At 36.4% G+C, this 25,120-nt stretch overlaps 6 protein-coding genes across 6 annotated transcripts; all 6 read left to right on the top strand.

The window, feature by feature from the left end:
• The first annotated feature begins 1,272 nt into the window (after positions 1-1,272).
• On the top strand, positions 1,273-6,959 carry LOC130722409 (calmodulin-binding protein 60 B-like). Its single transcript, XM_057573131.1, has 8 exons — positions 1,273-1,891; positions 2,504-2,579; positions 3,017-3,075; positions 3,534-4,027; positions 4,098-4,258; positions 4,415-4,618; positions 5,121-5,367; positions 5,829-6,959. The coding sequence occupies exons 1-8, from the start codon at positions 1,791-1,793 to the stop codon at positions 6,377-6,379; spliced, it is 1,893 nt and encodes a 630-aa protein (XP_057429114.1). The 5' UTR covers positions 1,273-1,790; the 3' UTR covers positions 6,380-6,959.
• Positions 6,960-8,528: 1,569 nt separating this feature from the next.
• LOC130725786 (uncharacterized) lies at positions 8,529-9,302 on the top strand. The gene has a single exon (XM_057576978.1). The coding sequence runs from the start codon at positions 8,529-8,531 to the stop codon at positions 9,300-9,302; it is 774 nt and encodes a 257-aa protein (XP_057432961.1).
• Positions 9,303-9,881: 579 nt separating this feature from the next.
• Positions 9,882-12,643, top strand: LOC130725787 (putative FBD-associated F-box protein At1g61330). The gene is made up of 3 exons (XM_057576979.1): positions 9,882-11,047; positions 11,932-12,099; positions 12,302-12,643. Exons 1-3 carry the CDS (start codon positions 10,058-10,060, stop codon positions 12,641-12,643), a joined length of 1,500 nt encoding a protein of 499 aa, XP_057432962.1. The 5' UTR covers positions 9,882-10,057.
• Positions 12,644-14,415: 1,772 nt separating this feature from the next.
• On the top strand, positions 14,416-15,539 carry LOC130726191 (F-box protein At1g61340-like). Its single transcript, XM_057577420.1, has 4 exons — positions 14,416-14,508; positions 14,734-14,905; positions 15,031-15,105; positions 15,191-15,539. The coding sequence occupies exons 2-4, from the start codon at positions 14,765-14,767 to the stop codon at positions 15,386-15,388; spliced, it is 414 nt and encodes a 137-aa protein (XP_057433403.1). The 5' UTR covers positions 14,416-14,508; positions 14,734-14,764; the 3' UTR covers positions 15,389-15,539.
• Positions 15,540-16,876: 1,337 nt separating this feature from the next.
• On the top strand, positions 16,877-19,918 carry LOC130724681 (uncharacterized). The gene is made up of 9 exons (XM_057575960.1): positions 16,877-17,054; positions 17,156-17,901; positions 17,981-18,169; positions 18,252-18,360; positions 18,475-18,533; positions 18,617-18,779; positions 18,864-18,931; positions 19,043-19,463; positions 19,550-19,918. The coding sequence occupies exons 1-9, from the start codon at positions 16,907-16,909 to the stop codon at positions 19,657-19,659; spliced, it is 2,013 nt and encodes a 670-aa protein (XP_057431943.1). The 5' UTR covers positions 16,877-16,906; the 3' UTR covers positions 19,660-19,918.
• A 3,343-nt stretch (positions 19,919-23,261) lies between these two features.
• On the top strand, positions 23,262-24,781 carry LOC130726977 (uncharacterized). The gene has a single exon (XM_057578298.1). The coding sequence runs from the start codon at positions 23,364-23,366 to the stop codon at positions 24,369-24,371; it is 1,008 nt and encodes a 335-aa protein (XP_057434281.1). The 5' UTR covers positions 23,262-23,363; the 3' UTR covers positions 24,372-24,781.
• The last annotated feature ends 339 nt before the right edge of the window (positions 24,782-25,120 follow it).

A 25,120-nucleotide genomic window follows, 5' to 3' on the forward strand; every position in this document is an offset into this window, starting at 1 on the left:
TCATATTTGCTAGAGAAATGACATAAAAAAATTTTATAAAGGGGAAATAAACCTTTAATTCCCAACCTATCTTTTGAAAATACCGACGAAGTTCAACACAGTTGGTGAATAGCTGAACTCATTTAGCATATAGTCCAAGGTTCAATATCTAAACAGTGTGTATGGAGGATAATTTGTTGATAGATGTCTACTAACTTAGTGTGATCTTCAAACCTCAAAAAGATTAGTGTTATGCGTTGTCCATAGTGAAGATACCTTCAAAAATAAAAACAAAAATCATTTCTAAAAATATATAGATCATTGATAATATTTATCCTTACAAAAAGAATGATGTCTATAAAAGAAAAATGCTACATGGCACGAGTATTACATGCACACTAAGCATGAACATGTGTTTTTTGTTAAAAGAGTTTTTTTCTCTCTTTCTTGCCCTATATATCCATGCATCCTAATTGGCCTACTTTAAATGGTGTAAGAGTCGAGTGCGGTTTTTGTCATGCCATGTAGTTGCGCTCTTTGTAAAAGCTATACTGTGATGGGTTGACACATAATAGAATTTACTCAAAGTAATATGGATGTTTTATTTTTGTCGAAACAAACCTAGGGTGAGAGGATACTTCAAGGGAATTGATACATTGTATGACAACTTCACAACACGACCACTAACGACTACATAACAACCGTATGATGGATATTAGATTTTCCTTTCTATTGAATTTTTATTTGTTTTTAAAAAGTAAGAAACCGATTTGTGTTGTCGTGCTTCAAGTTATCCGATGTTTGACGCGTTAAATAACATTTCTCATACTTCAATCTAAAGTTGGAAAAACTGTAAGACTTTAAAACACTTATAAAATACTTACATTTACATATTTTAAAGGAATTAGCTAGATCCAAACTCTAAGTATTTCTTGATTCTTCAAGTCATGTGATGCATACAAACCTCACAAAAGTGCACCCCAAACAAAATACACAAAAGTGAACAAAAACAAATTAAAACAAAAGATGTATCAAAAAGGATAAGGGAATTTATTCCCATTTAAAAAAAAAGTATATTATCAATCACAAAAAGAATTGGATAAAGATGCTTGACCTTTCTTGTTGCTCTTTCTAGTTTATCCCTCAACTATTGTACTCTAGAGGCGTGACCTAACATCATTGGAATTGGTCCAAATGATTCATGCCTTAAACCTTCTTAAACAACATCTTATATCCAAATTGAGCCCATAAAAAATCTCTAGTGGAAAAATCTAAAACATCTCCAACACCTTCAATCTGACGCCATCATCCCTACCGTCGGTGAGTGACCCTACCTGCTGAATCACCCACCCCTGACAAATATTCTCAATCCAACGGCCCAAATCACGTTCCAGAAAATCCACGGTCCACCCAACCCCAACAACCCCCTCCCTGATTCGCAAAAATCAGTTACTATTAGGGTGTGCTGTACAGTGTGCGTTGAATTGGAGAAGACGAGAAAATTCGCAGACGCTTCAACGAAATTTCTCAGATTCTGCACTTTCTGCTTTCTGCTTTCTGCTTTTCTATCCGCTTTCGATTCCGATCGAATCGATTCCTTTGCTGTTTCCCCTTTTGTATTTCATTTATTTGTTTAACTGATTCGGAGACGAAATCTGCCAGCTGAGCTTGTTTGGATGCTGAGAAAACGAAGGAAAAGAACTGCAGATTCAAGCTGAATTCGGTGAGGTGTGGTGTGGCGGCGCTAGGGTAGCTAGGATTATTTTCTTTCACTTTCTCAGCAAACAAACAGGGTGAGGAGGAATTCAAGAATGCAGAGGAGATCGAACAGTATGACGAGGGAGAAGCGAGGGTTGGATTCAAGTGCTGCTGAGGAAGACCAGCCTGAAAGGAAACGACCTGCTTTGGCTAGGTAAATTGTTTCCGCATTCTAGATTATTTCATTTGTGCTTTAAGGGTTTTGGTTTAGATTTCTAGTGCTTATCTTTGAGTTTTGCCGATAAAATTCGATGCTCGAATCGCCAGAGATCATTCATTTATTGTTATGTAAATGCAATATCTAGAGTTCCAGATACTGTAAATATATAGATTCATTCCATGTACCTAGTCCAGAAATGGAAGCTTTGGTAGATTCATTTGGGATATGAAGTATTACTTGACTAGAACAATTTCCGGTTTAGGTCGTAATGAAGTGGAATAGATACTACCACTACATATTCCATTTAATTAAAATGTGTGTAATGGGTCATAGGGTATGAGTGAGGGAATTAAATTTGTTGCCTGCATGGGTAAAAGTTTTCCAAATGCGGATGTAGCCATGTATACTTTAGTATTCCACCCCAGACTAAGGGTTTAACCCATTGTCACCCGTACCTAGAATTAGACTACTCAAACATATTGTCCACCCATACTCATTTTATCATAGTATTAGTATTGATGTGTTGGTTTGTTAAAGCTTAATTTGACGTCTTAAATTTGCTGATGAATGGATTTTTTCATCATTTATTTGTATCGATATTTGCAGTGTAATTGTTGAAGCCCTGAAGGTGGACAGTCTTCAGAAACTTTGCTCATCACTGGAGCCTATTCTACGAAGAGTTGTAAGAACATTAATGTCATTGTAGTATTGATTTGATGCCTGCTGGACTATTTATTAGAAGTTATCACTTGCGTCTGAGACTGACAATTTGGCCCCGAAAACAACAAACGGGCTGTAGGCCAGTAGAAAGTTTTGTGCCCTGTAGGCTGGTTTCCCTCGCCTACATGTCACTACTGTGAAGCTTAAATAAATTGGGTAGAGAACTTGGGGTCTCATATTCAAACCTTAACAGTTAACAAGCTGAAAAGGGGGATTTTTTTTCTTCTAGAAACTTACTCCTTATGAAAAAGGCTTTCTGGAATAATATTTAATTACCTCACTCGGATTCTACTTGTGATGAAGTCCATCATTCTGTAATGCGATGTCCATATGCCTTGTCTTGTCAAACAAAATTTTATGGATTCATCTTATATCTTTTTGCATGTTGCTTCTAAATAGGTTAGCGAAGAAGTGGAGCGTGCTTTAGCAAAATTAAGCCCTGCCAAGCTTAGTGGGAGGTATATTTTGTCCCCTCAGAAGCTCCTTTAAATACTTTCTTATATCAAGTGTATATGCACAGCGTACGGTTTGACTAAGTACCACGCCTCGCTACTCCCACAGATTTCACATTTTATCATTAAGTATTTAATCTTGATTCACCATTAGTGTGAAAGTTTTTTGCACTGTTATCCAATTAAGTGCTAGGCTTCTAGAGTTCTAGTGCATCATTAATTTAAAGATATGCTCTCCTAAATCCTGATCTTTAACTTCTTATGCTTTGCTTTCATGGCATGATTCCTCTTGCCAATGACTTGTTTTCCTGAAGTTTAACACATGATTGAAGCTGACAGAGATCCTGTTGTATCTCAAAAGTCAAATTTAATGACCCATAATTGTTTGGTGTTACGTGTGTGGATCTTATCCTAACATATTGGCATGTATCATTTTTTTTTTCTAATACTCAAGTAAAATACAGATCTTCTCCCAAGCGCATAGAAGGCCCTGATGGCAGCAATTTGCAATTACAATTTAAGACCAGATTATCCCTTCCCCTCTTTACTGGTGGGAAGGTGGAAGGAGAGCAGGGAACTGCCATACATATTGTTTTGATTGATGCTAACACAGGCCATTTTGTCACATCTGGCCCAGCATCATGTGTCAAACTAGACATTATTGTACTTGAAGGGGATTTCAATAATGAGGATGATGATAATTGGAGTGAAGAAGAATTCGAGAGCCATATTGTGAAAGAGCGAGATGGAAAAAGACCTCTTCTAACTGGTGATCTTCAAGTGGCGCTGAAGGATGGTGTAGGAACACTAGGTGAGCTTACATTTACAGACAACTCTAGCTGGATAAGGAGTAGGAAGTTCCGGCTGGGGCTCAAAGTTTCCTCAGGATGTTGTGAGGGAATGCGCATTCGAGAAGGCAAAACAGAAGCTTTCACTGTTAAGGATCACCGTGGAGAATGTAAGTACATAGCTTCATTAATTTTTTCCTTTCCTGATTTTATTGTAATGAAACTTATACTTGATTGTAGTATACAAGAAACATTACCCACCGGCCTTGAGTGATGAGGTATGGAGATTGGAGAAGATTGGCAAGGATGGGTCCTTTCACAAAAGGCTAAAAAAAGCAGGTATATGTACTGTTGAAGATGTCCTACGACTTGTGGTCAGAGACCCACAGAGATTGCGCAATGTAAGAATCTAGAAACTTTTTATTAGGGGAGCTGGGGAAGGAGTTTTAAGTTTGACCAAATGTTCAAATGCTTTTGGTTTGGGTTTGTCTGTGTGATATAGATTTTTGATCTATCCAAGATTCCAAGTTTTTCATATGTTAACTATCCTTATGTAGATTCTCGGGAGCGGCATGTCGAATAAAATGTGGGATATTCTTGTTGAGCATGCAAAGACTTGTGTTCTCAGTGGAAAACTCTATGTATATTATGCTGATGATGCAAGGAATATTGGTGTTGTTTTCAATAACATATATGAGTTGAGTGGCTTAATTGCCAATGACCAATATTACTCTGCTGATACTCTATCCGAAAGTCAAAAGGTAGGTAAACCCGTACAGGAAATTTTGCACTTATGTTTGAATTTGGACTGTACTGTTGTATTTCTTCCATATATGCTAAATCTAATTCGTCTTTCCACTTATTGAAAATGTGGTCCACCCTGGCGGCTTTGTTGTTGGTACAAGCAATTCTTCATCATCAGGGCATCCAGCCCTAAGAATATATACACTTAATTGGATCCTCCGCTTGGCATGAAGTTGTTTTGCTTCTACTTTCAGAGTTCTTGCTGTATGAAACTTTTTGCTAGTTTAAGATCTTTCTCAGTCAAAGCCCAGACGGGGTATTCATTATGGGGTTTTTGGAACTAGAGTGAACAGATCAAATGCATAGTTGGCTTAATACAAATACACCACTTATTGTTTTAGGTGTACGAGATAAGCTGGAAATTCTTCTTTCCCAGGAATTGGGAAATTTAAAGAAGTTTCTGTTTTAAAAGCAAAGAAAAAGGTGAAATTTCTGAAAAATGTGACTCTATTCTTGTAGGTTTATGTGGACACATTGGTGAAGAAAGCATATGAGAACTGGATGCATGTTATTGAGTATGATGGCAATTCTCTGCTAGATTACAATCAGAATAAGAGTTTAGCCACCTCCCAACCTCAGGCTCCTGTGGTTTCCCTTAATTATTCAAATTCAAACTCACTTGATCAGCAGCAGATCTCCATCCAAGGTCTATCAGTTCCTGTACCTACAGAGCAGCCGTCAATGGATCCAGGAGTAACAGTTGGAGGTATGTAGTTCCAACTTCCAAGTAAAAGATTACTATATTAGCAAAGCAAAAGAAGCACAAGGCTTTTGCAGTTTTAGTTTACATTGTTTCTTTTTAACTACCCCTTTCCACCTTTTTCCTGTTTTCTTTCTTTTCCTTGTATTTTTTTTTTCCTTTTTTACCCTGTCCATGCATTCACCATCCTCAATGTTTCTCTTTGGTACTTGATTATGTGGACAGATTCTTCACACACACCCGAACCCTGCACACACCTTGAGCAGAAAACTTACTTTTTATTTAGATTACGCTAGAAAATAGCATTTACTTCTTAGATTTTAGAGGGCTTGACATATATTGATATGATAGTTTTGTTACGCGTCTTATTGTGAAAACATTATCCCTTGAGGTTAATGTTAGCATAAGTGATCATTGCATTACATGGCCAATTTATTGAGTTGATTTCATGAGATTTATGTGTGCAGGTTATTGTGATGGTGCGAATACCAGATTCTCAATGCAACCACAGAATGCAAATTTTAATTCTTCTATTCAGGTTGAAAATATTGCATTCCCATTACCAAACCAGCTGATGAGTGCTTCACACTCTCAACTTCCAAGAAATGAAAATGAGCTCACCCTGGGTCCACCCCAATCAGCCACTCCTGGCTTTCAGAGTGTCAGTATCTCAAATCCTACCTATAGAGGATTTGAAGATTTCTTTCCGGAAGAAGAGATTCGTATTAGAAGTCATGAGATGCTAGAAAATGAAGACATGCAACATCTGCTCCGTATTTTTAATATGGGAGGGCAATCTCATGCTTCCTTTAATGCTCCTGAAGATGGATACCCTTATTCATCTGCTTATATGCCTGCAACTTCCACGAACTACAACTTAGATGACGAGCGAAACCGTTCCTCAGGTAAGGCTGTTGTGGGCTGGCTCAAGCTTAAGGCAGCTTTGAGATGGGGCATTTTTATTCGGAAGAAAGCTGCTGAGAGGCGGGCACAACTTGTTGAGCTGGTTGACTCGTAAAATATGATATTGGAGGCATGTCATCTGTGATGATCTGACAATAATAGCATCAAATGCTCCTCTTATGGCATCCAGAGTTGTTATCATGCTGATTTTTAACAGCATGAGTAGACAAGAAATCTTGATTGAATTTTTGTGTGCAGCAACCTTTGCTGTGACTGTATAGGAAGATCACTATGCAACAACTCTAATATATGGCTTTCCTTGTGATGTTTTTCCAATCTTCATTCTTGCCTGCACATTGTGAAGACCTGGCCGTTTTTACCGCCTGGTTTAAACAGAAGAAGTTTGCAGTGGCTTAAACCTGCCAGGATCTCGGTCTGGAAAGTCGGAAAGACTGTGTTGTTTGTTTACATTAGCAGGGTGTAGCTGAAGAATGTTGTGTTTTATTGCTTTGTAAAGTAGTTATGATCAATACCATTGCAGGAGTTGGAACTGGTATTTGCTTGTTTGCTTTATGGATGTTTCAGCAGGCTTACGAGTCTGCATTCCTTGTCAGGGGCTGAGACTTCTCACTTCTGATACATATTTAATATTCCCGGATGGGCTGATAAATAAATCACTCATTTTTAACTGAGAATTTCACATTTTACATTTCATATGCGAGTGTTTATTTTTTTTTTGTCGAGTCGAGTGTATGCTTTTAAAATGGAGCAAGACTAAGAACACCACCTACAAGTCTAAATAGTAAATATATCATCCTTGCACCATACCCCTGGTAAATTAAAGTTCTGGAAATTAAAATCCAGAACACAATTATTCGAACTACATTTGAAAATTTTGATTCAGGTAGTGTAGTGTTAAATGTGTCATCATGAAAATACGCAAATATTGACTTATTTATAGATTTAAGCATGCTAGCATATATAGTGATCTAAGCACATATAAATATATAATGATTTAAGCATATAAGTTTGTTTACAAATGTATGATCTATTTAAGAAGAAAAAAATTAAATATGTTTTCAGGTTTAGTCTTATAGGAGTTTAATTCGATGCATTGTTGGTGTCAAATGTCAATTTCAAAATTACATCTAATCATTGCTTGAACTCCATAAACGGTAATGTATCACATTTCTTACGGAGTAGTTCAAGAAATTATCACATTAATTAAATACTCCATAAACAGTGCTGTATGAAAGTTTTCTCCATAAATTAATTTACTTCTGCAACACAAGGTTCTTTTTTTTTTGATTAAAGCAACACAAGGTTCTTTCTAATGACTAAATATCAATCACTGCATTAATTATACTCTTTCTTTTTCTTGACCAAGATATTCCCAAAACAGACAACCATGAGACTAATCCCTCGCCCCACGGTCAGCGCACTAAGCAGTAAGAGGCTGGCCAATAAGTTTTTTTTCTATTCGCAAGAGTTGGGATTCGAATCCCCCAACCACTTGCTTAAAGGATGAAGTGTTGAACCACTACACCAACCCACTTGGTTTAATTATCCCATTGCAGTCAACTAATATTTTTTTTGAAATTAGTCAACTAATATTTTAAATACATATTCTATATGTTTTCAAAATGTTATCTATCTACTCATATTATTATAATTTTAAATTATAATATATCTAGATATCAGTGAAATTGACTTGAAAAGATATTAACTATAATATTTTTTTTTGGTAAACTTAACTATAATATTAATTTTCTTTTATTTCATTTAAAATCCCATGTATATTTAATGATTATTTATATTTTTTAAGTCAGATTATTTATATTATCGAATATAAATATTAATTATTAAATCAAAACTAATTTCTAAAAATATATTTTCTGATGTAAAAAAAGTCTATAAATATTAAAACTTAAATTATTTCATGAATATATTAAATATAAAAAATATTTACCAAAAAATATTAAATATAAACAATAATTGAAAAAAAAAACGCAACTTGCTAATTAATAGTTTAAATATGTCTAAATTATTCGGGAGGAGACAACAATGACTAAAATTTTAGTTTTTTTTTAACTATTAGTAGTGTTTTACATTTTAAAAAATTAAGTACTAAAATTTCACTAATTTTCTTACATTTAAAAATTAATTAAAACTATTTTATTTTTTACATATTTGAGTCATAATTAATTTCATACGTTTCTTCAAAATACATAATTATAAAATATAATAGTTAGTTAAGAATATTAATGGGTCACTCCAGGGAAATTTGGAGAATGGCAGAAGCCCTGAGGTGGCCGGGTTTTCTAGCTCAAGACTACAGACATTGGGTGCGGCGGCAAGCTCAGGGGGTGCACGGCGTGAAATTCATGCTCTGCCTCTGGGGAATCTGGAAGTGGAGAAACAACATGGTTTTTGAACCATCTCCTTGGCCCCTCCAAGAAGCATGGCGGCGCATTTGCCATGAGCATGATGATACCGTAAAAGCCATGGATAGAGGCCTTCAACCGACGGAAGCAGGGTGGCTTTGCAGTAGATGGAAGCTGCCACCAACGGGTTATGTTAGTCTGTGTGTGGATGGTAGCTATCGAAGCCATGAGCATTGTATGGGGGCAGGAGGGTTGCTGCGGGATGAGCTAGGGCAGTGGGTGAGAGGTTTCCAGGCTTTCCAAGCAGGAGGGAACCCACTGTTATCAGAAGCTTGGGCCTTGAAAATAGGATTACAGATAACTTGGGATGCAGGCTTCAGAGATGTGATTTGCAATTTGGATTGTGGTGAGCTTCTAAAATCCTTGGGAGAGGTTGACAGCAGACGGTTCCTCCCTATCTTGGATGATATTATTCAGTTATTGGATAGACCGTGGAGAGTCTCTTTGAGTGCCTTCAGCCGTGATTGTAACATGCCTGCTGACTGGTTAGCCAAAAGAGGAGCTTCGAACCCAGAACTGCCTTTTTGTCTGTTAGATACTCCGCCTATGGAGCTTGAAACCCTCATTATGAGGGATCGTTTGGCTGCTTTGTAGTTGTTCTTGTTGTTGTTTATTTTCCGATGTAACAAAAAAAGAATATTAATGGGTCAGTGTATAAAATTTATATCATTAATTATGTTAATTACTAATTATGAATTTCTTTTTTGCTCCATCGGAAAATTCATTAATTATGAATTTTAAATACATATATAAAATACTACTGTAGTTAGCTATACTAAATAATTTTATTAGTTATTACTAGTATTTTTTTTGTTACACATTAGCTATTAGTATAATTGATATATTAAATATGGTAAAATTGACTTTACATTTAAATTAATAAAAATATTAATAATTCATTGAAGACACTTTATATAATCAATGATATTAACTATTATTTGCAAAATTTATACTAATTATCTATGTTGAATACACTTAGTAGTATTAATTTTAAAACTTCTAATACATACCTTGACCCAGGATTCCTGGTAGGAACACAAACCCCACGTCACTTGTTCTTTGCATTCAGTGAAGAGAGTGAATATGAGAGATAAAGTTATTTCCTCAGTATTCTGCAAATTAATGCAAAAAAAGCCAGTGATGTCAGAAACTGAAAACCAGTATCCTTGACCAATCCCAATTGCATCAAACAATACAATTCATAAATGCACGTTATTGTTCTTTTGCTATATAAATCCAATGCCTCTACACTATTTCCTCAGGTTCTTCCGATCACTCCACTCTTCCTGTGATTTTCTGATTCTTGTTCTTCATCATCATCAGCATTTTCTCCACCACCACCACCATCCATGGCCACCAACAACCCATCATCATCATCATTTTGTCCACCGCCACCATCCATGGCCACCACCAACCCTGAAAAATCCTCTCCCCCAGCAAAGAAAGCCAGGAAGGAAGGAGAATCATTTGAACTTCCTCCTCTAACTCATTATCTCCCAGAGGATATCCTTGAGATTGCAATGACCCTTTTACCCTTGAAAGAAGCAGCTAGGTTTAGCACTGTGGCTACCAGGTTCAGCAGAACCTGGTGCTTCAACAGAAAATTCATCTTTGGTAGAGAACTCTCTCTCAGGAATGACCAACAAGCCCACACCACGCTTGTTGATCGCATGTTCGAGTCTCACCAGGGAAATGAGATCCAGTGCTTTCAGGTGCACGTGGATCCCATCGGTGTCGAACAACTGATCATGAAATGGCTGAGAATCTGCGGTGAGAAGAAAACAGAGGACGTGTTGCTGAATTTCCTAAGACGGGGGTTCCGTCTAAGCCCCGATGACATCGACTGCCTTAGTGAAAGTCTTAAATCTCTGAATCTGGTTCGCTGCGGAATCATGATGCCACCCGTCACAAGGAGCATGCAGTTCCTGCACACCGTGATTTTGAAGCAGGTTGAATTGGTATCAGATCAGCTTGAGAGTCTGGTTTGGCATTGCAGGGCGCTTGTGAATTTGGAACTATTTCAATGTCGTGGGCTTCAGAGTGTGAGGATCTATGCCAGGGCGCATCGGCATTTGAGGACGGTGAAGGTTTCTGGGTGTGCTGGTGTGAATTGGATGATGATTGATGCCCCTACAATTAAGTGTTTTTTCTTCGCTGGTGTTCGACCAACAATCTTATTTGGTGATTTTGGCGAAGTGTACTTGCAAGAAGCCATCTTCAACTTTGTGCCTGCCAAAGGCGCCAGAGGAGCAGGCTTCACCAAACATTATCGGGTGGAAGCTCTTGTCAATATCCTGTACCATGTCACCACTCTCACCATTTCAGCTCATTTTCTTGAGGTATCTCAATCAATCTATTCATCTATTGTCTATCTATATATCTATCTATATCTATCTATGTGTCTACTTGATAGCTCTCACTAATGTCTCATTGGTTTTGGGGAAATTGCAGTTGTCTCTTTCTAACAAATGATTTTTTTCATTGCTCGACTTTGTGTTGTCACTTTTTGGAAAGTTGATCTTTTCCGGCCAACCTCTTATAAAAAATTTTGTCTATTGATTGTTATATTGAATGGTTGAGATTGGTCAGTAAAAAATTGAATTATAAAATATGTGGTTGGTTAATTTGTTGCTCGAGGGGCAGAGAGGATCTAAATCCTCATTTTACAAACCCTAGCTAGATTAAGATTGTTTGTCCCCAAATCTTGTCTATTTTTTTATGTGTTTTTTTTAACGTTTATTTATGTGTTTGATCAATAGGATTTTGCCGTGTAATGTAATGTCAGTAATGTAATTTAAAAATACTAAAAGTTACCCATATAATCAACCAACTCATGTTTTAATTCTTAAGTGATATGCTCAGTTTTGTAGGAAAAAGAGACATGAAAAGAGATAAAATATCTTGATATAGCTTCCTTATCATTAGACCATAGTTTTTTTTTATCTCCATGTCTTAGGGTGTGTTTGTTTACAAGTTTCCTATTTTATTAAGTGTTTTGCTATTTTTTGTGAAAAAAAAAGTTAGAGGAGTATTATCTTTTTCATTTTCATACTTTTGAATTGGTAAACAAACTGGCTTGCTTTAATCATCGCTTCTGCATTTCACTCTCAGGCTAATTATGATTGAAGTGTCTACATACCATTTTGTTTTATAAATCATTCCTGTAAATATGTATGCATGTTTTGATAGATTATATTGATCTAATTAAAATCTCGAAATTCAGTCATTGTCTGCTAGGATTCGTCTTGGTTGGGTTTTTCGAGGATCATCCTTCACATTAGCGCATCTCAGGGAGCTTCAGTTGTTCATGGAAACGTCAAGTTATTGCAGCCCATATGACATTCTCTTGTTTGTCAAGAATTGTCCAAACATTGAGAGACTCTTCATTGATGTGAGTACTTTACTATTAATTGATTAATGAATGCCCACTATTTCAAGTACTAATTAATTTGCTCGCATATGATATGCTTTCACTATCAAAAGATATAGTTTTGATTCCTACTTGTTTTGCACTATCAAAAGCCTTAATTCTCAATCTATATTTTGTAGTATTGTTTAATTTATTGTATGATTTTGAACTATATTGATTGCAGATGCATAATTTCGATTTCAATGGTGGAGTGTACTGGGAGGTGCATCAGAAACCTAAGCTTGACGAGTTCAATGGCTACTTTAACCAGCTCAGGACTGTTAAGATCAAGGGATTCAAGTTTGGACGGTGTGAACTTGTGTTGGTGAAGTATCTTCTGCAAAGGTCAATGGTTTTGGAGCACCTGATTTTGGTCACACAGAAGTTTGAAGAATTTGCGTTTGCACCCAAATGGATCTATCTCTTTCATTCTTGGAAGGCATCACCCATGCTCAACATACATTTATATGGACAGTCCTCTGACAAGAGTGGCGTTAATCCAACCCATTCAAAGAGATTGCGCTGATCATCATCCAAAATAGTTTTGTTGGGTGCTTTTTAAGGAGGTCCTTTATTTAGTCTATAGAGAAGTTTAAAAGTAAAAAATCAACAGTTTGGTTAAAATTATATGGTAAGACATTAGTGTTATGTTTAGAAGGATAGCCTTTGAATAAGATTAGTATTTTGTTAACATTGGGTTTGAAGGTAAAAGGATTGGTTTTTCTATAATAAAAATATATATATATGAAGAACTAATCCTTAAGATGTTCAATCCTATTTTAAGCCAATACTAAACTTTATTCAAGTTATTTAGTTGTTTTTCAGTTGTGGCACAGGTAGCATTGAATTAAGTTGCTTTTGGAGAGGTTATAAGTAGCAATCAACAAGAGAATTCTGTAAAAGACCTGATGTAAATTACAGGATTCTCCGGTGTTTACCTGTGTTGTATTTCATGGTTGTACTACATTATTGGAGTAAAATATGTTTGATCTTATACCGTTTCCTTGTCCTATGATTACAGATGTATTGATTTAATGTCTAATAACCAAATTTTGTATAAAAGAAGACAATCATCTACATAGATATCAAGGTATCTACTACTTTGGATCTTATGAATAAAATTGGTAGAACAAATTTTAATGTTATATAACTTATAATCTATTTGATTGTAAGCCGCTAGGATGTTTGAAAGAATAGATTAATTAGGCGTTAATAATCATAGGTGCTTTTTTATAAGTACTTATGTTAAGTTTTTTTTTTTTTAAATAAGTTATTATATAGTATAAGATTTTTTCATAAGTTATTCTAAACAATCATGAAAATTTGCTCTCCATTCGGCAAGTGTTGGCACGTGATTGGCAAGTGTCTTTACGGCATACACCTCGAGAGCAGGATTTGGTGGCAGATGCTCTGGCGAAGATCACGGCGAGGGATGGAGAGGGCCTGGAAATCTGACGTCTACCTCCATCTCATATTGTTCCCATCCTGTGTCAGGATGCTCTAGTCTAGTTTGTCCTATTTTCCGATGTAACCAACAAAAAAAACAATCATGAAAATAAGCATAAACAGCTAGTACTACGTTATAAGTTATTTATATATATTTTTAAACACTTATATAAACGTTTATGTTATAAGATAAATTCAAATAAACTCTTATAAACAAAATTTAATAATAATAATAATGTACAATGCATTGGATCATAAGTAGATTGTTATTGGCGAGTGTATATATTATGGAAGAAATCTTACCTTCCTTTTAAACCATAAAAAAAAGACATGATGCGAATCCCATTAGATTAAGTTATATCAAATTTAGTTTATTCCCCAATTTTTATCCTTAAGAGTTAAGTTTATTCCCTCTCCTATCGTTCACGGTTTACCTACTTTGACTTTAAGAAGCTAAAACGAGAAAAAATAAACCACGTGGATTATGTAAAACCTGGTACATACAAAAAAAATCCAACAGCTGCCTATGAAGACTTTTGTCGTCAAACCACTGGTCCCACACATGTTTCCTTAACGCCGATCAACCATGAGTCACCCCTTCAATCAGACACGTGCCACTACTTAATTGGTTGACTTCTCCACCTCAGCACACACCCACACGTTTAGGAAATGCAAATATCGCCACGTCAGATCACTCCCACGTTGCCGCGTTTCCCCCCAAACGGCTATTTAACCGCCAACACAACACATTCACAGATTTTGTTTTTCAAAATTTTTACATTTTAAAAGATTTGATTTCTTTTATTTAAAGGCCCTATTTTTCAGTTCAATGATCTAATTCTGAAATCAAGTGTTAAATGTTAGGATTTCCCTTGTCTATCAATTTTGATTTCTAGTTCCCACCCACGCAGCATAAATAGAAACCTTCATAAATTTCTGGAACAGGTTCGTTTATTGTCTCTTCCATTTTCCAAATTTTGTTTCTGCCGTTTGTTGATTTCTCCTAATAACACTATTTTAGGAAACTATCGATTTTTACCGTTTTCATTGTCTTAGTGTTATTTTTCCTCTTGATCTTCTACAACGGCTGTTAAATAGTGCTTGGATTTCAATTGGGTATTCCTGATTGCACTAAAGTTACAAAGTGATTATTTTTTATTCTCCTCTTAGATTTCTTCTTAGTGAGTTTGGACTTGGCAAAATGGCAATAGGATGTGTGGGAAGGAGGAGGGTCTTGATTCCCAATAATGATGAAGCTTCTCCACCATTGAAGAGATTCATTTGCAGTCATGGCAACTCTGAGAGTTCTTCTCCCCTTGAAGCCCTTCCTCAGGAAATTCTGGTAATCATGGAAATTAATTTCAAGTTTAATTTTTTTTTCTTTTGTTTGCGGTTCAATTTCAAGCATGAGTTTTGATTTTCAATGAGTCTTTTTTTTTACTAATTATATCCTGAATGGTGTTGCAGATAAAAGTGTTGTGTGGTGTGGACCATGAAGATTTGAAGCAACTTTTTCATGTGTCGAAAACTATTAGAGAAGCAGTAAGTATTAATTCATTCAATTGTTATGTTTGGTTGCTTTTGTTTCAATTGATTGCTTAGTCTTTTTTTTTCATTTTGTTTTCAGACTCTGGTTGCTAAAGAAATGCATTTTGAGTTTAGTACACCAAAGAAGAAAACTTTTGCTTTAATTAGTCCAGTTGATATGGAGGAAGAAATTGAAGCTCCAAACGCACCGTTGCCTTTGAAGAATCCAAAGTCAAGGTTGCAAGGGAGGAAGCTGAGCTCACTGGCCTTGTTTGCTTCCATGGATGAAGAACAATGAACATGAGGGAAATTTCCAATAGACTGTATCTATAATTTAATTTGGTAGATTAGAGAGGGATCGATTTGTGATCCACTCAGAGATGTTGACTTATTTAACACGCTGAGAAAACTTCACATTTACAAGTCATTTCTTCAAATCTATTATTGAAGATTCCTTTGTCTTGTTTGTGATCTTTCTCTAAATCCATAAGTAGGAAAAAAAATCAATAGAGAGATTATGATGATTTTATTCGGTTCAAACTTAATAAAATGAGGAAAATTTCAAAATTTTCCTTCTTTAATCTTCTGCTTTACCAATCTTCCTTCTTATCATGTTTGTAATAAGATTCATTTCTCTATTGATCCGTGAATTTCAATTGATTACACACGATGGAGATCATCAATGTTTAAACAACACCATTTCTACTGATTATTGTTACAAAACTGTAATATCTATCATATATATCTATGAATATAGATTATAGTATGGACATTGTGAAATATTCTATAAAATTGTGGATGTTAGATTGATACTAATGAGAATTTGGATGCACTGATGATAAGATATTACAAAATTGATTAGATATTACAATTTTTTTCAAAAAGTAGAGTAGATATTACATTGATACTAATCTCATATTCTCATTAGTATGGACATTGTGAAAATTTCATAATTACCAACATTTTGAAAAGCTTTACAATCTTTCTGATATTTTTTTTTATATTTCATTTTACTTACCATTACATAACAACATCATAAAGTTTATGGTTAAGCATGGTTTTTGTCCTTAAATGGATTATTGATTTTAGTATCTCAAAATGTTCCTCGAAATATATCCCCAAAATTTAAAATACACTTGTACGAGTCCTTTAGGGATTTAAGACCAAAATTCAATGATTAAAAAACAATTTTGAGGGTTGAGAATTATTCAAGTAGTCACTCAAAATATTTTTTCCTTGAGTAAATTGTCAAATTGATTATCGAAAGTTTTGCGCGCAAGCAAGTTCGTTCCTAGACCTAGGAAATTTCTCACCGCAATCCTAGATTGTGTAAAATGTCGGTCAAGTTAATCTGATCATATTACACAACTGGGGACCACATAAGTATTTCCTTCTTCTAGAGACGACGAATTTGCTAGCGCCCAACACTTTCAGAGACCAATGTGACCATCAACCATTTTTATTTAGGTATTGGTCCTCCTGGAGACCAAATGGGTATTTCGATATTTCCATAATTTGAAAATGAATATAAAAATAATATTTAAGCGACCAAGAGTAATAATATTTTTTGACATTAATAATAACTCACTATTTCGTAGGATAAAAACATGTTTATTTTTTTTATCCATTATGATAGAAAGCCCAAAGGCTTTATAAAAGCTGAAAGATTTAAATGGGCTTGGTTGTTAAATCTCGCAAGCCCAAATCTCATCGCAATGGAAATCAGCGTCTTTCCCGCATTTCGACACGTGTCGGTATAAAATGGCGCAAGAGAAGTGTTGTTGTGCTGTGTTTGGCGCTTCGTTTTCACTTTTCAATGGCTTTCAGAAAACGCGATTTCCCAGAAGCTGATCAAGAAGTGGCGGTTTCTCACTCAAACAAGACCAACCAATCTCCATCTTCACCACCATCTCCGTCCATTTCGCCACCGCACGTCGTTCTCAACCCCGCCGACTGCGACCTAGGTACTCAATTCCCCATCTCTCTTCTTCACTCTCACTCAAAACCCTCCTTCAATTGCAATTTTTCTAAATTTTCTTGATAATTTTCCATACATGATTGCTAGATTTCAATATTGAATGCAACGGGCTTGTTGGACACGCTCTTCACGAGCAAGGTTTTGGTTATTGCTGGTCTGGTGCGCGAGCCACCATTGGAATAACCAAGGGTAGATACTGTTATGGCTGCAAAGTTCTTTCTGCACAACCTGTTCACATTGACGATACTGCCCCTGATCAGAGGCATGTTTGTCGTCTTGGTATTTCAACAGGGGGTGATAGGGTTGGATCCCTTGGGGAGTCTCAACACAGCTTTGGTTACGGCGGGACCGGGAAGTTTTCGAATCGGGGGAAGTTTGAGAGTTTTGGGGAAAGGTTTGGTGTTGGTGATACGATTGTTTGTTGCGTTGATCTTGACGCGAAACCGTTGGCTTCTATTGGTTTTGCCAAGAATGGGAGATGGTTAGGTACTGCAGGTGAATTTGATGTTGGTTGTTTAGGTCTTGGAGAGGGGAAAGAATGGAAGTCTGCGGTTTTTCCGCACGTGCTGTTGAAAAATGTTGCGGTTCGGATGCAGTTTAGTGTTGAGGATGGACTTGTTCCGAAAGAAGGGTTTAAGCCTTGGGCCGCGGCTGTTGAGGATGGAGAGATGGTTATGGGGCCTGCTCTTGCTGATAAGAGGGATTGTGAAGTGATGATGATGGTGGGGTTACCGGCTTCTGGCAAGAGTACTTGGGCGGAAAAATGGGTGAAGGATCACCCCGAGAAGCGTTATGTTTTGCTCGGGACAAACTGCATTCTTGATCAGATGAAGGTTTGTGTATCTGCTGACCCTGTTGTGATTACCATTTTTTCTATCTGTAAGTTTTGCTTGACTCGTTGTTGCTGCGCAGGTACCTGGACTGTTGCGGAAACAAAACTATGGTGAAAGATTTGATTGTTTGATGGATAGGGCAACTGAAATATTCAATGTATTGCTATCCAGGGCAGCTAATATACCTCGCAATTATATAATCGACCAGACAAATGTGTACAAAAATGCACGTAGGCGAAAGCTTAAGCCATTTGCTGACTATCAGAAGGTAGCTATTTATCTATTTGTTTGAAGGAGATTGGAAGATAAATTCCCTATGGATTTGTGATTATATTTTTTTGTCTATTCAGATTGCTGTTGTTGTATACCCAAAGCCAGAAGAGCTCCGGATGCGGTCTGAGAAAAGATTTAGAGAAATGGGCAAAGAAGTTCCGCAAGATGCTGTGAATACAATGATAGGTATTTTTTTTTGTTCATTTCCTTTACTTGTTATCTGCCAGTTTTAAGTTCATAATTTCTCTAACTTACAGTCCTTCGTATGGCCATCTGATTTTGTGTGTGTGGCTTTGGCAGCTAATTATGTTCTACCTAAAAGCAAGGATATGCCTCATTCAGATGAGTTTTTTGATCAGGTATTTAGTAACCTACTAGCCTACAAATTTTGTTGCTGTGGTTGTCAATCATGAGATTACTAAATCTCCATTTGTATTTCAAGGTTATGTTCGTAGAACTGAACCGAGGCGAGTCTCAAAAATATTTGGATCAGATGAAGCAGGATCTTTCATCTCCATCTAACAATGACCCATCTACATTATCTCGTGGAGGTTCTTTTCCGCCTTCTGCTGGATCTGGTTTGCAAAGTCAAGGATGTTTGACAGGTTTTTATCTACATGCTGTTTTGCAGTATACTTTTATTGTTCAATACTCTTCAATGATCTTGATGATGATGCACTTGGATTCAGGCAATGGTGTTCTCCGGCGAGACTCTTATTCCCCTATCTCCCCACCGAGCTATGGGATGCTTAGTCAAGTTAGTCAAATCTGCCTTTTAATAAATATTTCTGTTAAATTCCACACTTATCCATCTTGGTTATTCTGTTTTGTTGCAACAATTCTGATACCTAGTTACATGTTCCCGTAGGTTAATGCAGATCGTCGTATGACCGAACTTCATGGGAGTATGAATTCATTGTCTGGAGTATATCCAAGTAGTCAAATTCCACACGTTGCCCGAGCACGCCCTCCTCCTCTACCTTATTCCTATAATGAATCAAGTTTTCCTAGCGATAATGCTGGCTATGATCCAAATTATGGTGTCATTCCTAGGGGTGATATCGAAGCTTGTAGCCACTCCAGAGTGGATGGCCAATACAGGTCAAACATTGTAGGGAACAATATGGTTCCTCCTGGTGCTTTTCCTAATCCCTACATGAGTAGTATGAATGAACCTTCTCCAATTGCAAGTGCAAGGAGAATGGCTTTCAACCACAGTACTCCAGATAGACCTTATAGTGGCGACAGAGATTTCCGGCCTGACCTGCATACTCCCTCCCCAACCTCATGTAGTTACCTATTCTTCTCCTTACTTTTATTTTTGTCACTTATTTTTCAGTTAATACAATCATGATCTGTTGCTATTACATCTCAGATTCACTTTCTCGGTATGGGCCACCGGCTCCAAGACCTACATATGAAGGGGTACCTGATTCTTTGCGGTATCCAGGGAGGTATGCCCCTCAGCGTCCAAGATACTCCTGAATGCTCTATAGCTGGTCTCTGAAATTAACTGTGTCATTATGGTGAAAGGGATCAAAGCTCACTGACCACTATAGTTTGTAAATATGGATGCCTGTTCTTTTTGCAGATGTATATGAATGGTGAATGGAAGGTGAGGTTCAATTTGTAGGTGAAAAAAAATAAAGGAAATGTATAAGTTTTTTGTTAGCTTTCTGAACACTTATTATCCACTTAAATAATTACCCAATGAGTGACATCCAGACCAGCGGTTTAATTGGTTTTTAGTTTTCTCTTATTAAGTCCTAATGCTGCAAAATTATTTATTGCTTACATAGTTACATATGCATATTCTTGGAAACCAATAAAAACAGTATCTAAAAGCGTTGAAGGCTATATGAGGTTGCATATTCTTGCTACTTGGCCGTTTGCTCTGATAAAATACAGAGATTTGATGTGCTGATCAATTTTATGAAAGCAAGATCAGCTAAATAATAATAACTATTTATAACAAGAAGACACCTTATACAAAAACCTAAACGAAGGATGGAACTATATCCAGGGCATTAACATGAGTTAATATGGTCCTGACTATTAGAGCTTTTTTTTTCCAGGCTGCTTCTCAGGCTTGATTCATATTTTTATATGCATGAAAGCAGAGTATTGAAATTTGAACTATGAAGCAAAAACAGTTTTATGAAACATAAGCATGGACAAGTTCCTGCTACTCTTAGGTCAAAAGTACACCTTTTTTTAAGTCTTTAAATAATCCATATGTACTATCTATCACAGATTTAGTTCTTCTGAAGTGCAGGGTAAACTTTAGAGGGTAAAAGTGCATACTTATAGTCTATAATACTTTCTTTATGTAGGGCGCTTTCCAACTATTATTTATTCAAGGTTAGAACTTTGCTCCTTAAACAATGATGTGACTCAAACATTATTGGCATCCGACCATATTGGCAAAGTGACCTCTGCTTATTGTTGAGCCAACTGAAGCACAACCCCATTGAAAAAAAAAAGTCATGTAGAATATGGTGAGGCCGTGGGGACCGAACCAGTTGTTTGGACATGGACAAGTTGCCAATATTAAGAAAAACAGTACCACCCAAAAAGAAAGATAGAAAAACAGTACCAATTTTTATACACTCAAATATTATTGTCACCTTATAAATACTCTATTTTCTCTTATTCATATATCATATCTATAGCGTATCTCCTCTATTTCTTTTTCGCTTTTAGTGCATATCCAACATTTTCCAAAGAAAAATGTCACACTTGTTGAGAATAGAAAGAGGTATCTAACCTATGGGTTTGACAAGCAAAAGGCCCCAGTCCATGTGTCTGGTTTCACAAAAGTGAAATTCCTTACGTCCATGGGTCGTGGCTTTACAAAAATAAAAGGTCATTTGAAAATTACATTATGGACAATATTTTGTATTATTTACTCAACACAGTAAAATAAAAAACCAAAATTCTTTCAAAATAAAAAATGAGGTTAACGTGTGTAAAAACCAAATCATTTACAACCCTACGTCACATAGGTTTTGTCTAGCTAAGCCTAACATTGTAATGTTCCATTATGTTTTCTACTTTCTTGGAAGTTAAGCAGGGATACGCGACACCCCATCTTCTAATCGACCTGGATTAGAGTTAAGAGGTAAGCAAAGCTCTTAACTATGCAACTTAAAATTCGGCTTATCATTACTTGTAAGTTCACCTTAACCGATTTTGTTTCACATTGAAAAAAATGGGAAGTTAACCAGATTAGAAGAATGATCGGAATAGTTTCATCTATTTCTTTTCTTTTATATATTTTTAAGGTTTTAATTTATAACCTCCAACATTGTAAAGGAAAAAACCTTTAGATATTTTTTGACTGTTAAGTGGTTCACTAATCATCAATGATGAATTTAACTTCATAAAAGTTAATACTCAATACATAAAAACTCAAATTTTTGGAGGAAATGTGATGTCAAATCAGTCTCCACATTTATATGATTCATGGGTCTACCAAACCTTTCCACTCCTAGAAACTTAAAATTTTACCTTTTGTGATCACTGATTAAATTATTAACCTTAATGGAGTGTCCAGTCAGCATCTCATGTACACTGTTTGTTTGTAGAGAGATAGAGAAGAGATGGAGGGGGAGAGAGAGAGAGATAGAGGGAGGAAGGAGGTGCCATGTATGTTTGGTTGTTGGAGAGAGGAGGGAAGAGAGAGTTTAATTGGTGGGTTCCACGCCTTTATTTGGTCTCTCCAATTTGAAGAGAGGAAATAAACAGTAAAGGGGAGAACATGTGCCAGTTTTTTTTTTTTTCAATTCCGTCAAGTTTAGTGGCGGTTTTAAACCGCCACTTTAATTTTTTTGCATTTTCTTTACATTTTTGTGGCGGTTTAGAACCGCCACTATATGCTTTTTGACTTTTTTGTTTTTAAAAATGTTTTTTTATTCAAAAGATAATTTTTCTCTCTTTCTTCCACCTCATTATTCTTCATCTCTCTTCTTTATCTCTACCATACCAAACAACCTCTAAATCCACTCTATTTCTTAGGGGTGTACAAGACCCGGCCCAACCCGCCAACCCGTCCCGGCCCAAGCCTTTCGGGCCGGGTTCAACCCGGCCCGATCATTAAAAGATGTCGGGTTAGGGTTGATCATTGAGTTATTTGGCTTCGGGTCGGGTCGGGTCGGGTTCGGGTTGACATTCGGGCCACCCGGCCCGTCCCACATATATATTTTATAAAATTTTAATTTGTTATAATGGTTAAAATATGATAGATGATTCTCAAGTTTATCTTACCATGTGGATGATATGAAATTTTTTAACATCTATCTTACTAATTAAATAAACGTTGGTTAAAAGATGAACACTTTCATGCTTTAACAAGAGAAAATTATGTAATGCACATGTGAGACAAGTGAAGAGAGATCAAACAAAATGAGTGACACGTGCATATAGATCAAATAAAATGTAAACCTCTCAAGTGCAATAGATTATGACATAGACTATGCAAGAATTGGATCATTTTAAGCTCTTTCTTCTAAAAAATAGTTCTCACTTGTAACCCTTTTAGTATGTTATTGTCTTTAAATTTTATAATTAGTATTAAATAGTCTTAGATTTATTGTCCCTCGGGTCAACCCGGTCCCGTCCTACATAGACCCGTCCTAAATTGGACCCGCATATTGTCGGGTTTCTTCGGGTCTAGGGACGGGTTAGGGTCTAAGAATTGACCCGATCAATATTTAGGGCCGGGTTAGGGTTAACTAAAACCCGTCCCAACCCGTCCTCTGTACACCCCTACTATTTCTCATCTATTTCTCTTTACTCAACTTCTCTCTTCTCTACTCTCTCTTCCCTATCTCCATCTTCGCTACCAAACAAAGCAGTAGTGAAGTTTCACATTCTATAAAAGTGTGAAGTAAATATCAAAAGTGAATGGACAGCTTAACGACATATGGACCTCAAATCAATGTCTTGGACTACTAATTAAATTAAAAATTGAATTGATTCCATGAATGAAAACCTGAAATCAGTAGGGACCAGGGGGGTTAACACAGGGATTAAAATCATGAATTTGAGAAGTTTAAAAGCATAACAACTTTTTAGGTTGGATTTGTTGGTTTTCAGTGTATGCATAAAAGATTGTCTTGGTTATTGCAGAGTAGCACAGGACCACAACACCTTCCACTTCCACAATCCACCCCCTATTATTCCATTCCATGCCTTCTTCTCACGCCAAAAAGCCTTATAAGCCCCACTTCACACTCTGTCTAATAGCCTCTTCCTTTTACCCATCAAAACTCTGCTTTCTCTGTTCATGGATTTGCTTTTCTTGGAGTAATAATTGTTATCTTGTTCAGGAGAAAGATAATAATATTAACTGCAGTTTGTATCCAATGGAGGAAAGTAGAATTCTTCTAGAATTGAAGCTCATTGTGAACTTTCTATGCATAGAAGCAGTTTCCTTTCTCTCTGTTGTTTCTTCAGATCCTCTGTTTTCATGCATTGTCACCTTTTACACCTTGATTCTCCTATATTTGCCTAGTTTCTTATGGAGAATTGCTTTCTCACCCGTGCTGGTTCTCACTGGAATTCTCTTGGTTCTCATACTCCGTCTTGGTGCAATTCAGAGATCTGAAGATGAAGAAAAGGAAAAAAAATCCATCGCCAACAAAGAAAACAGGGGGAGCAGAGAAGAGAAACAGGGGAAGCCCGTTGAACAGATGGAAGACAATTCTCTGGACCATTTTCACCACCATTCGGAAGTAGAGTTCGAATCTGAAATGGGTTTTGAATCAAATTCGTTTTTTGATGAGTCTTTCGTTGAATGGGACGTGAAAGCGCCATTGAAGGTTATATACGAAGATGAAGAAGAAGAAGAAGCAGAGGAGGAGGGTCACAGTCAGCAACAAAGCGTGGGGATTCTGAGGAACTCTTCGTTGTCACGTTACTACCCTGAATCTGACTCTGATAGCTCGTCGGAGGAGGATGATTTGCCGGCGGCGATGGAGAAGTGGGACTCGCCGGAGAACATGTGCTTCAGGTGGGATGAGGAAGACGACAAAGAAGGGTTGATTGAGATTGCTCTTGATGGTTGTAAGATGATGAGGGCGTTGGAGTTTCACTTTGAGGAAGAGAATTTGATAGAGATTGATATTTCTCCGACGAGGCGCAGAGAGGTTTCCGGCGAGGAGGAGTTGTTTACCGGTGAGATTAGTTGCAACTAATGAGAGGTTTAATAAAGATTAGGGATGGATTATTATGCGATTTGTTTTTGGGATAAGTGAGTCGTATTTTAGTGATTTTGGAATTATATTTTTGGGCTTTGGAGTTTGGTCGGCTATGACTATTGTATAGATGTGCCTCAGTGCCTGTACCAAGTAGGTGCAATTAATTACGTCAAGAAAAGTAAGTATGTCGACCAAAAAAAAAAGTAAGTACAATTAATCCCAAGTATTCAAATGTGTCAATAAATTGAGTAGTAGTAGAATAAGTTTATCTTCATCTACATCATGATAACTCAAGTGGTAAGAGTTATGAGACATATGAATTGAGGTGAAGAAGTTCAAGACTCAATCATTGGAGGGTGTAATTTACATTTCTGATGTTAAAAAAAAAGAATAAGTATATCTTTACACTCCCCTCACACTTATTCCATATGATAAAGATGAAGAAAAAAATTAAAAATGAGTAAATATAATATTTGATGTAATAAAAATTAGAAGAAAAATAAATGAATGAAAATGAGATGAAAAGAAAAAAAGTGTAATTTAATCAAGATTTTGAGTTGCATGTCATTCTTCTACCCAGTCTCTTGTCTCCACTAACCACTAGTCTATATGATGAGTGCTAACAATATTCTCTTTCACACTTTCTTTTTAACACTTACCTTGATTAGTTAAAGTTCATGTAGATTCCACCAAATTGGAGGTGAAGCTCACACAATTATGTGGAGTTTACGTGGATTCTAATCAAT

This window comes from Lotus japonicus, chromosome 6 (genome assembly GCF_012489685.1).
Source record: "Lotus japonicus ecotype B-129 chromosome 6, LjGifu_v1.2".
NCBI lineage: Eukaryota > Viridiplantae > Streptophyta > Magnoliopsida > Fabales > Fabaceae > Lotus > Lotus japonicus.

Excerpts from the sequence above, each read along its gene's own strand:
- LOC130726977 (XM_057578298.1), top strand. The coding sequence starts at position 23,364 with ATGCCTTCTTCTCACGCCAAAAAGCCTTATAAGCCCCACTTCACACTC.
- LOC130724681 (XM_057575960.1), top strand. The coding sequence starts at position 16,907 with ATGGCTTTCAGAAAACGCGATTTCCCAGAAGCTGATCAAGAAGTGGCG. Across the intron at positions 18,361-18,474 it reads TGCTGTGAATACAATGATAG|CTAATTATGTTCTACCTAAA; the intron begins GTATTTTTTTTT and ends TGGCTTTGGCAG. Across the intron at positions 18,780-18,863 it reads AAGTCAAGGATGTTTGACAG|GCAATGGTGTTCTCCGGCGA; the intron begins GTTTTTATCTAC and ends ACTTGGATTCAG.
- LOC130722409 (XM_057573131.1), top strand. The coding sequence starts at position 1,791 with ATGCAGAGGAGATCGAACAGTATGACGAGGGAGAAGCGAGGGTTGGAT. Across the intron at positions 1,892-2,503 it reads AAACGACCTGCTTTGGCTAG|TGTAATTGTTGAAGCCCTGA; the intron begins GTAAATTGTTTC and ends CGATATTTGCAG. Across the intron at positions 4,259-4,414 it reads ACCCACAGAGATTGCGCAAT|ATTCTCGGGAGCGGCATGTC; the intron begins GTAAGAATCTAG and ends ATCCTTATGTAG.
- LOC130726191 (XM_057577420.1), top strand. The coding sequence starts at position 14,765 with ATGGCAATAGGATGTGTGGGAAGGAGGAGGGTCTTGATTCCCAATAAT. Across the intron at positions 14,906-15,030 it reads CCCTTCCTCAGGAAATTCTG|ATAAAAGTGTTGTGTGGTGT; the intron begins GTAATCATGGAA and ends ATGGTGTTGCAG. Across the intron at positions 15,106-15,190 it reads CGAAAACTATTAGAGAAGCA|ACTCTGGTTGCTAAAGAAAT; the intron begins GTAAGTATTAAT and ends TTTTGTTTTCAG.
- LOC130725786 (XM_057576978.1), top strand. The coding sequence starts at position 8,529 with ATGGGTCACTCCAGGGAAATTTGGAGAATGGCAGAAGCCCTGAGGTGG.
- LOC130725787 (XM_057576979.1), top strand. The coding sequence starts at position 10,058 with ATGGCCACCAACAACCCATCATCATCATCATTTTGTCCACCGCCACCA. Across the intron at positions 11,048-11,931 it reads TTTCAGCTCATTTTCTTGAG|TCATTGTCTGCTAGGATTCG; the intron begins GTATCTCAATCA and ends CTCGAAATTCAG. Across the intron at positions 12,100-12,301 it reads TTGAGAGACTCTTCATTGAT|ATGCATAATTTCGATTTCAA; the intron begins GTGAGTACTTTA and ends TATTGATTGCAG.